The sequence below is a fragment of the Lissotriton helveticus genome, chromosome 11 (genome assembly GCF_964261635.1).
Source record: "Lissotriton helveticus chromosome 11, aLisHel1.1, whole genome shotgun sequence".
Lineage (NCBI taxonomy): Eukaryota > Metazoa > Chordata > Amphibia > Caudata > Salamandridae > Lissotriton > Lissotriton helveticus.
In genome coordinates, this window is record NC_136072.1 from 434,752,527 (window position 1) to 434,766,738 (window position 14,212).

The 14,212-nt window shown below is 44.1% G+C and overlaps 1 protein-coding gene across 3 annotated transcripts in view; it reads left to right on the plus strand.

Moving 5' to 3' along the window:
- Window positions 1–14,212, plus strand: part of RHBDD1 (rhomboid domain containing 1) — a 440,372-nt gene that overhangs the window by 226,633 nt on the left and 199,527 nt on the right. For all 3 annotated transcript variants that reach the window (XM_078665925.1, XM_078665926.1, XM_078665927.1), the window contains exon 4: window positions 7,677–7,765. In XM_078665925.1, the coding sequence (XP_078522051.1) occupies window positions 7,677–7,765 (89 nt within the window). The remainder of the gene's footprint in view (window positions 1–7,676; window positions 7,766–14,212) is intronic.

Consider the following 14,212-nt stretch of genomic DNA (forward strand, 5'->3'; position numbering starts at 1 on the left):
ACGGAACTTGGATAGCCACAGCAACCTTGAGTGTCCATCCTTTCCTGATACGTGATTAATAGGAGGCTTCTTCAACTCTTTAGCTCTTTACATCTCTTTCATGATTTTTTCTCTCATGCCTCACTATCAATAATGCAACAATACTTTCTCTAGTTATGAAACCTTGAGAACACACCTGCAGAGGAGAAAACACGCAACGCAATCAAAATGCATTTCATAAGTCAAGCATTTCAATGTGCACTTTCAATACATGGTTATATGTGCACATATAACTTCAGAATAAATGCAACAAGAATAAATGCAAAACGTGAATAAATTAGTTAATGCTACATGTGCAATGTACGTCCAAATAAATCCAGTATAACTTGGAAAATAAGCGTAAATGTAACTGAGAACTATAAATCCCCATGTATATGCTAGACATTAATATACACATGGTTATGAATCTCTAGTTTCTACAGTGAAAGCAGTTCAGTAATACATCTAAAAGCTTCACTTCACATTAATAATGTAAAGACACCCAGAGTATATGGTGCTAAGTTCACATAATATTGTGCTATTGTGACGTGTAAGGTTGGAGCTTAAATTGCGCTACTCCAGAGTTACATACAATGCAACGGGCCGCTCCAAAAGATAATCATTCCAGAAATATCATAGATCTAAGAAGAGAAATTAATCTGTTTCTTCTCATCCTTTCTCACCCATTCAGGAAAGCAAATTTGAAAATGTTACCTCATTCCCCTTTTTTAATTACCACCGTCTTGTAATCTCTCAACATCACTTGCGCCTTGCCACGAGGGGGAAAGTAAAGTGTGGATAAGCAATGTTACCTGCTGTGACATTGTGCCACAGGCTCATCTCCCTTTCTCAAACAAAATGTAGTACTAGGCCTGTGGTTTCCCTGGTTGTTCTTTTGTCTCACTATTCAATGAGAAGCTCAGACAATTTTAGGTCCGGTGTTAGCCAAGACCTTTTATTTTTTTATATGTATGTGTGTGTATGTGTGTGTAGGTGTGTGTGTGTGTGTGGGGGGGGGGTGTGGGTGCGTGTGTGTGTGTGGCATTATGTGTTTAATGTCAGATGTGTGTCTGTTTTATGATGTGGTTGTATTAGTATGTTTGAATTACTTGATAATGCAGTTTGGCATATAATTATAACATTTAAAACATTTGTTAGATAAACTTACCTTCAATATGTCTGCTGTTTTTCTTTTGAATAGAATATGCTGAAAAATGCATTTTTCTCATTGAAATAGTCTTTTATAGAAAATGAAAGAATGTGCAATGTACTACAAACATCATATTTGACTAACTAAATCACATACACCCAGAAGTACGTTTTAGTTCTTATTTGCCTGTGTATTTACAGGGGACATACTCTTTTAAAATAGTGAAAATTAGAATATGCATTTTAATTATTTATTTTTATTTGTGTGAGACCAATATGTTTAATATGCAATTAATGTATAATGTATACACTAACCACACCAGTTAGTGTAAATATTATCTGGAATACCTTGGTAAGTTCAGAAGTTGGATACTTAAGGTGAATGAGTATCTGACACCATGATACCACCCGAAAATAAGTACAAATGCACATAATAATTTTTATGCACTTCTAGCAGACATATTGATATGCAGATCGTTTGCATCATATTCACCATTGTGCGTTGAAAAAAAAGTATAATGTACCATTTTTTATATGCATTTATATTAACGTTCACCAATTTAAATATAACAATATTATGTGCATGGGTTTGCGTAATGCAAAGTAGACGCATGGGTGACATAGCTCTTTATATAGTTGCTGGTAACATGTTCCAAAATTGCGAACTACTCAAGGCATATAAAAACAAACTATGAAGCTACGTGTAAGGTAAGGACTGCATATAGTGAAAATTGGTGTTCGACCGATTTCTTTTTGTCCTGGAATATTCTAAAAACTTAATATTGGATCTGCATATTTTACTTGCTGTTTCTTCAAATCAGACATGTTGTTCTAGTTTCCGCATTTGGAATCCAGAGATATCCATTTTAGCATCAACAGCTGATAACTGTGAACGTAATGCGCTTTCCATTTCGTTTCTATTTTGGTCAATATATTTTTCAATAATAATACTACTGCTGTACCCTGCGCTCTTGATTTGCTGCCTTTTTCAAGAATGTCTTCATTATAGGGAGAGTGAAATGAGTTAATATCAGTTTTTGAGGTATAGCTGCGTCGTTTCTGTGCCTGAGAATGCAGAAGGTCTGAACTTACTCTTGATTGGGTGTATGGTGAAGAGGATAGGTGAGAATGGAGAGAGAGAGGCATGAAAGTTGGATGAATTCAAGGTGCCTGAGCTAGAAGAGCTGAAGAACCTAGCTAGTGGAAATAAATCAGGATCCTCACTAAACCGGCACGCCCAGAGATCCTAATGCATGGAGGAAACATCACTATGTCATTTATCTCTGAGTTAATTACACGCTCCATCCAATTGGGAGAAGTTCCCCATAAATGGAAGCAAGCAATAGTACTCCCGTTAAAAAAAAGCCAACAATAGATCACTGTGTGTTAGAAAATCTACGCCCCCATCTTGTTACTACCCTTCTTTGCAAAAATTGCAGAGAAAGTAATTAATAAACAGTTAGTCAATCATATCAACAAAAATTACCTATTTCACCCCTCGCAATCTGGTTTCAGAGCCGCTTTTTCAAATGAATCGGCGCTGCTCTTAGCCACCGAAACACTGAGACAATACGCGGATGAAGGACAGACGGTTGCAGTGATCCTGTTGGATCTAAGTGCGGCTTTTGACACCGTCTCCAATCCAAAGATTAGAGACTTGCGGCATGAGGGGCTTGGCGCTGCGCTGGATGACATCCTTCCTCTCTTCGCGGCGTTTCCAAGTAGCACAACACTCGCATACTTCCAAAAGTATTCCCCTGTCATAGAGAGTCCCATAGGCTCAATCTTGAGCCCCAAGTTGTTCAATTTATATGTGGGACTACTTGCAGAGCTAGTGGAAGGTCATAACGTGACCATCGTATCATATACTGACGATACACAGCTAATCGTCACACTGTCTCAAAATCCAGAATGGACAGCCCATCAATTTTCCCAATATCTGATGAAGGTACTAGTATGGATGTCCAATGATTGCTTGAAGCTCAATGGAAAAAAACAGAGGTGATGATCGTGGGAAAGGCCCCATCCATTTGGACATCTGCTTGGTGGCCTGAGATGCTAGGACAACTAACAACCCCGAATGCTGAAATAAAAAACCTTAGAGTGTGGTTCGACTCCAAATTGACATTTGACAGTCAAATCCGGAAAGTGACAGGGAAGTGCTGTGGGACCCTTAAAGTCCTGAGGAAAATCTTTGATCAATTACCTGTCAATGCAAGGAAAACAATAGTACATGCCTTAGTCACCTCCCAGATGAACTATGGCAATATCCTATATCTGGGTACATCCAAAAAAGGGCTGAAGAAACTAACATCAATACAAAATACGGAAGAACCTAGTGTTGAACCTCCCAAAAAAGAGCATTCACAATGAAAGCTCTGGCAAGCCTGCATTGGCTACCCGTGTAGAAGAGAGTACTGTTTAAGGCAATGTGCTACTGCCACAGAATCATGTTAAAAAAAGGTCCACGGTATCTCCAATCACTGATAACAGCCTATACACCAAGCCGGAACCTTAGATCCAAAGGCAGGGCATTGGTAACTGTACAGAGGATACAGAAAGCATGGATGGGTGCATGCTCTTTCAGATACCTGGCAGCTAAGCACTGGAATTCATTGCCTGTAGACATAAGAGCTGAACCCTGTGAAACCACCTTCCACAAAAATGTAAAGACATGGCTTTTCCCCACTTTCAAAACTGAGCCGATACACTGCAACTACTGTGACATGCCTCTAGATCTGAGTAGGTTTATCTACACTGCCTAACTGAGTGTCTGCTTCTAGCACGGGGACACATCGGTGGTGTAACCATGTGCTTTATAAATGGATAAATAAGTATTTGTCTGTTTGAAATTATGAATCGGAGGAGATAACCTTTGACTATTGGAGTCAGCTTGCTTAGCCTGTTCAAGCTGCTGCTTCCCAGTTCAGCTTTTGCTGTGTTGCAGTGGCACTTGGGACTAAAGTTCATCTACCTATGTACCTTGCCTGACTGGTCTTCCAACTATCTTTTAAAGGGATGTCTTGAGTACCTAATTGCTACAGTGTTTGTTGTGACGAATGTAATTAGCCACTGTTAGGCCTGGCATCTTTTGGCGTGGTTTCCTGAGGCTTTTTGCCTCTGACCTCCTGTTTTTGACTGTGTGCTGCATTTCGTTTTTGCTGTTGTTAGGACTCTGGGCACTTTACCACAGCTGTCTAGTGCTATCATGCAGGTGCTCTGCGTCTAAAAGGTAATGATAATTGGTTTCTGCATAATTGGCATATGTGATTTGCGAGTAAGTCCCGAGTACACTGCACTGTGTGTGCCCAGGGCCTGTAAATCAAATGCTTCTATTGGGACTGCAACACTGCTTGTGCCACCCACATGAGTAGCTCTGCAAACATGTCTCAGACCTGCCATTGCAGAGTCTGTGTGTGCAGTTTTTAACTGCCATTTCGACCTGGCAAGTGCATCCCCTTGCCAGTCCCAAATCTTCCCTTTTATTATGTATAAGGCACCCCCAAGGTAGGCCCAAAGTAGCCCCATGGGAAGGGTGCAGTGAATTCAAAAGTTAGGACATGTACTGTTGTGTTTTACATGTCCTGGTGGTGAAATACTGTTAATTTAGTTTTTCACTACAGCAAGTAGTACTCTCCCATAGGTTAGCAATGGAGCTGCCTTGTAGCATCTTACAAGTGTTCCTGTCGGTTCCAATAGGAAATCGTCTGCGGGTTCACATTCTCCTCATTTTGTTGATCCTAATTTTATTCTTAAAATCCCTCTTTTTGTGGGTGCTGAAGTGATATTGGATTTTCTCTCATTTTATGCCTTGGGGTCAAACACTTTTCCTGATAACTGGTGCAGGAGACTTCACTTAACGCTTGAGTGAACATCAAGACAATTTCTGCCTTCAATCTATGAGAACAGATGTACCCAAAATTACTCGAAGAATTATGGTGGCATGCATGGAAGGAAAAAAGTGTTAATGTCTATTGACTGTTCCTTTCGGCTGCAACAGATCTTCAATAGATAAATTACATTTTTCCTTAGATCCACTGTTGGCCTCAGTAAATATTAATGTTTGAAAAAATGGATCCGTTTGGGAAACAGTAATCGCACACCCAGTTCTTACTTTTCACTCAAACCTCAGGAGCCTAGCACACTAGCCAATCAATCAAATATATGAATGTTTATTCATTAATTTTTCAGAATTCATAAAAACACAATAAAAATTGATAAAATAGAGCAACGCGCTCTAGCATTCAGACAATACCACAACAATGCATTCAAGGTTATTGTACAGTAACTTATCCCAAAAAAATAAAAAAATTGGGGGGGCGATTAAAAACAAAGTGCACACTAGTTATGAAAATCAGCATTAACGTTCCATCCTAGATCAAGATTTTTGAGGATGATATCCTGTTATACAGTATATTCTGATTCCATAATCAAAAAATAGAAAATTCTTTCTTTAAATATGCGATGCGTTTCGGTGGTAACAGCAGGTCCAACCACCTTCTTCAGGCTCAACAATGACAACATAAAAAAAGTCCAGCACTTTGAATTGTTCTCTGTGAATTCACGTAGAGACGCGGAGATTTTTCAATCCCGGCTATCTGAGTGTCGCATGAAACAAACGGCAATATACATGCCAAAGACGAAGGGAGGAGCCTGACTTTTGCTGGCACTTCGAGATTCAATTGAGACAGCTAGACAGACCCCCAAGGCTGCCGCTGCCCTTCTCTTCCAAGTACCAAACACTTTTCCAAGTTGAAGCTCTTCAATAACAGACATTTCTCCAAGTTGAAGCTCTTCAATAGCAAGTTCCTCGTCCCAAGCTCTGCAAGGACCGTTACCATACCCGGATCACTGACTCCGGACTACTATCACACTGCCATTGAACTTTTGTAACCTGCTCCTGAAGATGGCCCAAGACTTTTGCAGGCCGAAATGCCGTCGACTCCCACAGTGTATCTCTTGGTGCCCACACCCATGGATACCCTATATATCTAATTTAATTGCTTTTGTAAATCATTTTTATGGTATCCTAAACATGTAAATCGTGGTTTTATCTCACTTACTGTTGCGCCCATTTCGCTCACTGTTTATACCACGTCATGTGTCACTTGGCCGGCACTACACTTCACGAGCACTTGTGCACAGCATTTTGTTGGTTACATGCCATTAAATGTAACTCAGTGCTACTGACCCATGTGTGTGAACATATGAAGTTAATATGTCCAACCTGTCTACTAAATGAAATACAGTTTGCATTTATATAAAAAAATTGTGGCTCCGCTTCCATGTAGCGATCCAATCGTGTTTAATAATTGTGTCATCACACATGTATACATAATTGCCCCTTGTAAACGATACCCTTGAGACATTGTTGTTTGATACAGATCTTTGCCCTAGTCTCTTTAGGGTTTATGGGCTAACTCCTGTAGTCTGTTACTGCCATCTTTGGCTTTACAGCATCACATCCCTGTAGAGTTGATCATAAAAGCAGCCTCTTGGTAGCATAGCGAATGCTTGGTTTAGGCAAATCATGCTAAAACATCTTTTGCTGGGTATTTTCTCTTTTTGCTAAAGCTGGTAACCACCACCGGTTGTTATGAGTACAGTAAGCTTCCTAGTTTTGTGGAGTAAAAGTGGTTGAGTATCAGGAGAAGATAAAATAACTCACATTTGTATTAGTAATCCTCTTCCTCAAAAAAACAGTATTCCTATGCCCTCTCTGTGGTCTCTATAAGTATATTGTATAGTCATATAAAATTGCACCTGATGTAAAGAAAACCTCTGGCCTAATGTGAGGCAAGGCCTTGCCAAGTATGTGTCTACCCATGCACCAGTGCATGTTTAGTATGCACTAGTAGCACTGGTGGAGATTGGATGTAGTACTAAGAATATAAGAATCAATAACACAGGTAAGATACATAAAAAGGAGTCTTTCTAAATAATTTTGGATGAGGACTTTATGAAATTGTTACATTTTACGTCTGCATTTACCAGCACTGGTCCATTAAAATCAAAGTCGGCCTAAACCTATAACAGGAAGCCTTAAAAGAGCTTTGTTATATGCCAAAATATTTTGGGGTATTTTATCTGAGATACTTATTTTCCACCCATCTTATTACTTAGGTATTTTTTCTGACATTTTCAAATTTCAAGAACTATAACATGCTCAAGTCAAGCATAGTGTAAGCAGAAAATAGCTTGATTGCACATACTAATAGTTAGATGTTTGTTATTAATGTTGTTGCTATTATTAGTGGACGTAGTATAAGTATTATTGTTTTTGTTAAATCACTGCAAACCACACGCTTGTAGTCTCATAGCACTTTGGGTCAGGTGCATAGATAAGGGGCAATGAATAAAACACTTATCAGATAATCACTTAACAGTAGCCAAGCTCTCTGTCCATGCATGTTGATAAGAAAATGGTAAAGACTTAGGGAAGCTTCAATAGAAATGTATATAATCAGTAACTATACAGGCTATCTCATACAGTTCTCTGTTCCTCCTAGGACCTCATTTATTGGGCATCTGTCAGGCATTCTTGTTGGACTGCTTTATACTCAAGGACCTTTAAAGAAGATCATGGAGGCAGTTGGAGGTACCCAGTGAATTTAATTACCATACCAGTTGCATACAATGTTGCATTTATGTTTGATTTTTTAATTTGATGAGTTGTAGCATCGCTGTGACGCTTTTGCTTTTCTTCTGCTGCTTTTGTTTCTCTTCAGCACACTAGCCCTGTGATATTCATGAAGTGTTTCTTAACAGCCTTGATCACGGTGCACTCACAGCACTTTCATGGATCTCCGACGCCCCTCGTGAACTTGATTGCTTCACAGTTGATCCTTCATGGACTCTGCAGTGATGCTGTGCTGGTCGTTGGTTCTCCTCCTCCTCCTCCTAGCACTCAGCGGTCTCCATTCAGTGGTTACTGGTGCTGCTCATAACGTTTCCCCAGCACCTTCTCACTGAGCTGGTGTTTACAAGTCTACCAGCACATCATTTTCTTTAGGCAACCCTCTACACAAGCAATGTCTTGTCTGTACTGGCAACACTGATCCTCTTCTCAATCCTGGTCTCTAGTCACCAGCGTTCTACTGCTTCCTTTACTGGCTTGCTCAGTTGATCAGGTTCTAGTAGGGTCCAAATCTTTATTACACAGTCACTTTTTATATCTCTTTCCTCATTCACCTGTCTCTTCTTTGCCTCAGTTTCAATATCATTATCAGTTTCTCCTCCTGGCTGTTGATAAGATGAGCGGTACATGCAAGAACACACTTACTCTATGTGGACATGGATATCAATGTATTGGGAATTTAATAATGATGAACCGGGCACAAGTTGGAGATAGCAGCCGGCCACATCTAATAGAAGCCAGTCATCCAGGCATTATGTTGCATAACAGACAATCAGAGCGCACACGGCGCTCCTGAGGAAATCTAGTGACAGTCTCGCTGCCCTTCTTTGGGCAGGGAGACAATCACTAGGAGTTAGCGGCCCTGTGGCTAACAGGCTTCCAGATTAAAGGTTTTCACTGGTGGAGTCAGCAGAGTCTTCGCTGATGGAAATCCTGCATTTCCCCCATCTCTAAATGAGGTGAGGGAACCGCAAGATAGGGGAGCGGGTGAACTTCAAATTTATGATGGTTCAATCACAAGTTCTAAACCCCCTTAGTGTTCCTCATGGTAAAGAGTATAAATGATAAATGTGATAACTTGTGACAAAGGAGATAGAAATACCAAAGTATTGATGTCAGGACCTCTGTCACTAGCAGCATGAACGGTTTTTCATTAATTTGTCGTATTTAACATTTTGTCTTATCCATAACCTAGAGGGGGGTCCCACTCTTGACAGATTGATTTCGATGCCAAGCCTATAAGATTTCAAAAGAGCTTTCTTCCTTCACATCAGTGATGTCACCACCTACATCGAGAAAGGATTGCCATGCAGTTTCTTAGGATCTCATTTCAGATAATTCACAATTGTAATACAGTACCATGGTTGTGATGGTAGTTGATTTATTTTCAAACATTCTGCGTTTTATTGCTTTGTGTTGATTACCTTCATTGTTGACATGGGCACATGTGCTTCTAAAGGAGAGCTATTGCTGTTACCTTTGCTGACCTCCAAACTGCATTTATATCAGAGATCTGGAGTATGGTGAGTCATTTATTGAAAATACAATGTTTTTGTACATGGATTTCATCCTCAGCCAAAAGACTAGACCGAAATGAAACATACAACCTTTAACCAGTATATAAGATGTTTTGTTATAGAGACACCTATGCAATTCTCTTTGTGTAATGCAGCTGTGACGGGGTCCCTCCTCCGGACACTGAGCGACTCAGCAATTGGTGGGAAACCACCCCCCTTTCACCCACTGCCTTTGGTTCCCAACAGTTGCCTGACCCCACATGGATGGAAGAGCTGGAATCAGGTTGGCCGAGTGAGACGTTGGACGGAGGTCCCTTTAAATCCTCGGCATGGACTGACGAAGCCCCGCCCATCAGCAGGCCGGAAACAGGAAAAGTTAGACCGGCCCCGAAAACGTCGGACGGCGTATCCCTGGAGGAGCGAGGTGGATCGAGAGCGGAGAGCAGAGGAGAGGACAGTGAAGAAGACCCGAGACGAGAGGCGTGGAGCGGAGGAGCCGAGACGAAGCCAGGAGGCCCACGAACCCACGAGTCGCCCCGCCACGCATCCAAGGGAGGGGCGTGGCTGCAACAGGTACGGGGCCGGGTAGCGGGTTGGGTGGCTCAGCACGTACCACCGCCTGTATAGTTGTACAGCCCCGTGTAATTTAGTCCCCTCCAAGACCCTTCCCTGCACGAGCACTCCCTCACTGAGTGAACAGGCTGAGCACCTTCACTGGTTGTTTCCTCACCCCCGGCCCTATGAACTGTATGGTCGCGTATGGCTGCCTGACTCCCGTTTCTCTTTTGTTTTGGGCACACTCGGCGTGATTGGAGACGAGGAGAGTGGAAGACAGCCCCGTGGATCTGGTGAAGCAAACTGGAGCCACCGCGAAAGCCGCCCTTTGACTCTGCAGCGTTTGCCCAGGAACGCATAACTAGTCGGCAGAGACGCTGCTATATAAAAATAAAACCCTCTTTAAAAGCACTGTTAAAGGACTCTGTCTCTATCGTACCTTCTACACCCCTGGTTAGTCCACCGAGCCCCGAATCCAACATAGCGGTTCCCCCTGCCCTGGGACACGTGGTGTCAGAAGTGGGATCAGTTGCATCCCACATCTGTGGTGACAAGATGGATACCCTAATCGAGCACATCATCAAGGGACAACAGAAACTCGAGTGGGCAGTGGAACGCCAGTTGTCAGCCGCTCAAGCGGACAGGGAGTTGTTTAAAACCTCGTTAACAGCCCAGATAGAGGGGTTGAAGAGCGTGCCGCCCCCGTTCCGCTGTTTTCCGGGGAAGCCCGCACACACACCCCGCATCCGACAGGTATTTCATTGCAGAAGTACCTTCCCGGGGAAGACCCGGATGCTTTCCTTCTCAACTTTGAGCGAGCCGCCAGGGCCTTAGGATGGCCCGAGGACAAATGGCCGTTTTTTCTTGCCCCCCTCCTAACCGGGGAAGCGCAGTCGGCCTACCAAGCGGCGAATGCCCTAGGCAACACGCCGTATGCGGTGGTGAAGGAAGTCATTCTAGACCATCTGGGTCTAGACCCGGAAGCATACCGTGTAAAATTCCGGAAAGAACGAGGCCTGCCAGGGGAGAACCCTAAAACCCTGTTCTTTCGTTTGAGGATGGCCGCCAATAAATGGCTTAAACCGGAGATCTGTAGCAAGGAGGAAATCCTCAACAAAATATATCTGGAACAATTTATGGACGCTTTGCCCTATGCTACTCAAAGGTGGCTGCGACAACACGTAGGGTTGGAAGTAGACCAAGCGATTGAAATGGCTGCCCAGTATGCCCAGGCACAGCCCCGACACGGTACCGGGGACTCAGATAAATTCAGCAAATGTCTCCCGCCCCTGAAGAGCGAGAAGAAACCAAGAACCCCAATAGAAGCCCCCAGACCTCGGGCAGGCGGAATGCTCTCCCCGATGTTTAAAGGACCCCAGTGTTATGAGTGTGGGGAGTGGGGACACATAGCGAGGATGTGTCCCCGAAAAAGACCACCGGAGGAACCGATGGAGGTTGGATACCTCCCAAAGACCGTGATGTATTCCGCGGAGTTGGGCAGTTCCTTCCACGTGAGTATGAGGATGAATGGTTTCAGGATGAGAGCCCTCCTTGATTCGGGGTGCAAACAGTCTGTAGTACAGGTGCGCTTTGTCCGGCCCGAACAATACATACAGGAGACCCAGGTGTACATACGCTGTGTCCACGGAGATGTGAAACCATACCCTTTGGCTTACATCTCGGTGGAACTACCGAATAGGGTTACATGTAGAGTCCGGGTGGGAGTGGTGGACACCTTACCTGAGGAGATGATTTTGGGCACAGATAACCCCGAGTTCTTATCCGTCTTCAAGGAGAAATTAACACCGAGTCCCTCTAGGAAGGATAAACCCTCTCCCGCATTTTTGACGCCAGAACCCTGGGAAATAGATAGGAGTTTTAGGTTCGCGCAGACCGAAGATAGAACCCTCTTTAATGCGTGGGACAGTGCTCACCAGACTCAGGATAATCCCTCCCAGACATACCCCCGATTCCTGACTAAGAATGAACTACTGTATAGACAGGCCACCGAAAACAGCTGCTGCCAATTGTTGGTACCCTCTTCTTTCAGAGAACAAGTGTTGTTTTTCGCCCACACCCATCTCACCGCAGGACATGCGGGGGAGGAGAAAACCACCGATAGCATCACCCGACATTTTTTCTGGCCAGGAATCTATAAGGATGTACAAGAGTATTGTGCCAAGTGTGAGGTGTGTCAAAGGAAAAACACCCATCGTCCTAGCGCAGCACCACTACAACCCGTGCCTATTATAGGTGTTCCTTTTGAGCGCGTAGGCATGGACCTCATCGGACCATTACCCCGGTCCACAAAAGGAAACATATACGCCCTAGTCTTAGTGGATTACGCCACTAGGTTCGTGGAGGCGTTCCCCTTGAGGACCACTACCACCTCAGCCATAGCAGAAAGGTTCGTGGAACTGTTCGCCCGCGTCGGTTTCCCGAAGGAAGTCTTGACAGATCAGCGCACCCCTTTTACCTCTAAACTCATGAGGGAAGTGTGTAAATCCCTAGACATTAAACATCTGAAAACGTCGGTGTACCACCCGCAGACCGATGGCCTCGTCGAGCGGTATAATCAATCCTTGAAAGCGACCCTGAAAAAGATGTTATCTTCTGAAGGCACGAACTGGGACTGGTTACTACCTTTGGCTCTATATGTTCTAAGATCCCAGAAACAAAGCAGTCTGGGGTGTTCCTCATTCGAGTTATTGTACGGACGTCTGCCCAGGTCCCTCCTAGAAATGACCAAAGATCTGTGGGAAACTGAAGAACTCCAAGAACAGAAAAATATGCTGGAATTCACTACCCAACTCCGGTCCAGACTGGGCAAACTGCGGAACCTGGCCCATACCAGCTTGGAACACCACCAAAACCGTTACAAGAAAAACTACGACAAAGGAAAAAAATTAAGATCCATTGCCGTAGGGAAATGGGCCCTGGTACTACTCCCCTCCATCAGCAGCAATGCAAAGAACGAGTGGAAGGGACCCTTTCAGGTCATAGAAACCATAGGAAAGACTACCTATAGGTTAAGGCTCTCCGCCAACAAGACGCAGACGTACCATATCAATCTACTGAAGGAGTGGGTGGGCCGGTACCCCAGGAAAGCCACTGGATGGAAGCCACTCCCAACCTGGAAGTTTCCACTGTGGATCAGCTAGTAGTAAATCCAGAGCTAACCGCATCGATGAAGTCAAGCCTGCAGGCTGTCCTCATGTCCTACACAGACATCTTTTCCGACCTACCGGGAAGGACCAACAGAATAGAACATTGTATTGACACTCCCCTAGGAAAAACCGTAAGACAACAACCGTACCGAATCCCAGCGGCTCGCCGGGAAGCGGTTCAAAAAGAAGTACAAGAAATGCTCAAGCTAGGGGTGATACGCCCCTCCACAAGTCCCTGGTCGTCCCCGATAGTCATGATACCTAAGCCGGACGGATCCAAACGATTTTGTATGGATTTTAGGGCATTGAACGCCATCTCCAATTTCGACACCTATTCAATTCCGAGGGTGGATGAGCTGATCGAAAAAAATCGGCGATGCCCAGTATATCACGACCATCGACCTCACTAAGGGGTACTGGCAGGTGCCTCTTCGTGAGGAGGACCGCAAGAAAACGGCCTTCGTCACAGACAGCGGTCTATATGAGTTTACAGTACTCCCCTTTGGCCTTCATGGAGCTCCTGCGACGTTCCAGAGACTCATGAACTCAGTCCTGCAGCCCTACACGGCTTTCAGCTCGGCCTATTTGGACAACATAGTCGTCTACAGCAAAGACTGGACTACTCATCTCGAACATCTGAAACTCATTCTGGACGCATTGCGTCTAGCCGGATTGCACATCAACTCAAAAAAATCCAGAGCAGCGTTTACTAGAGTCAGGTATCTGGGGTACCTCTTGGGAGAGGGAACCATAGCTCCCCAAAGTGAGACGGTGAGAGCCATCGCCAATGTCCCTTTTCCTACTACCAAAAGAGATCTGCGGGCCTTCTTGGGCCGTATAGGCTATTATCGCTGTTTTATCCAGAACTTTGCAGAGAAGGCTGCCCCTTTAACGGATCTCCTAGGTAAAGAGACTAAAACACGAAACATAACAAATCCATCCCCAGCCGCTCTTACCGCCTTCCATCAGCTAAAGAAAAGCATGACATCGGCCCCGGTGCTTATGTCTCCCGACTTCAATAAACCGTTTACCCTGGCTACCGATGCCTCTAGTGTCGGCATCGGGGCGGTGTTGTCCCAAACAGGAACTGATGGGCAGGAGCATCCCCTTGTGTACATTAGCAGAAAGCTGTTCCCCAGGGAATGTAGATACTCCACCATTGAGAGGGA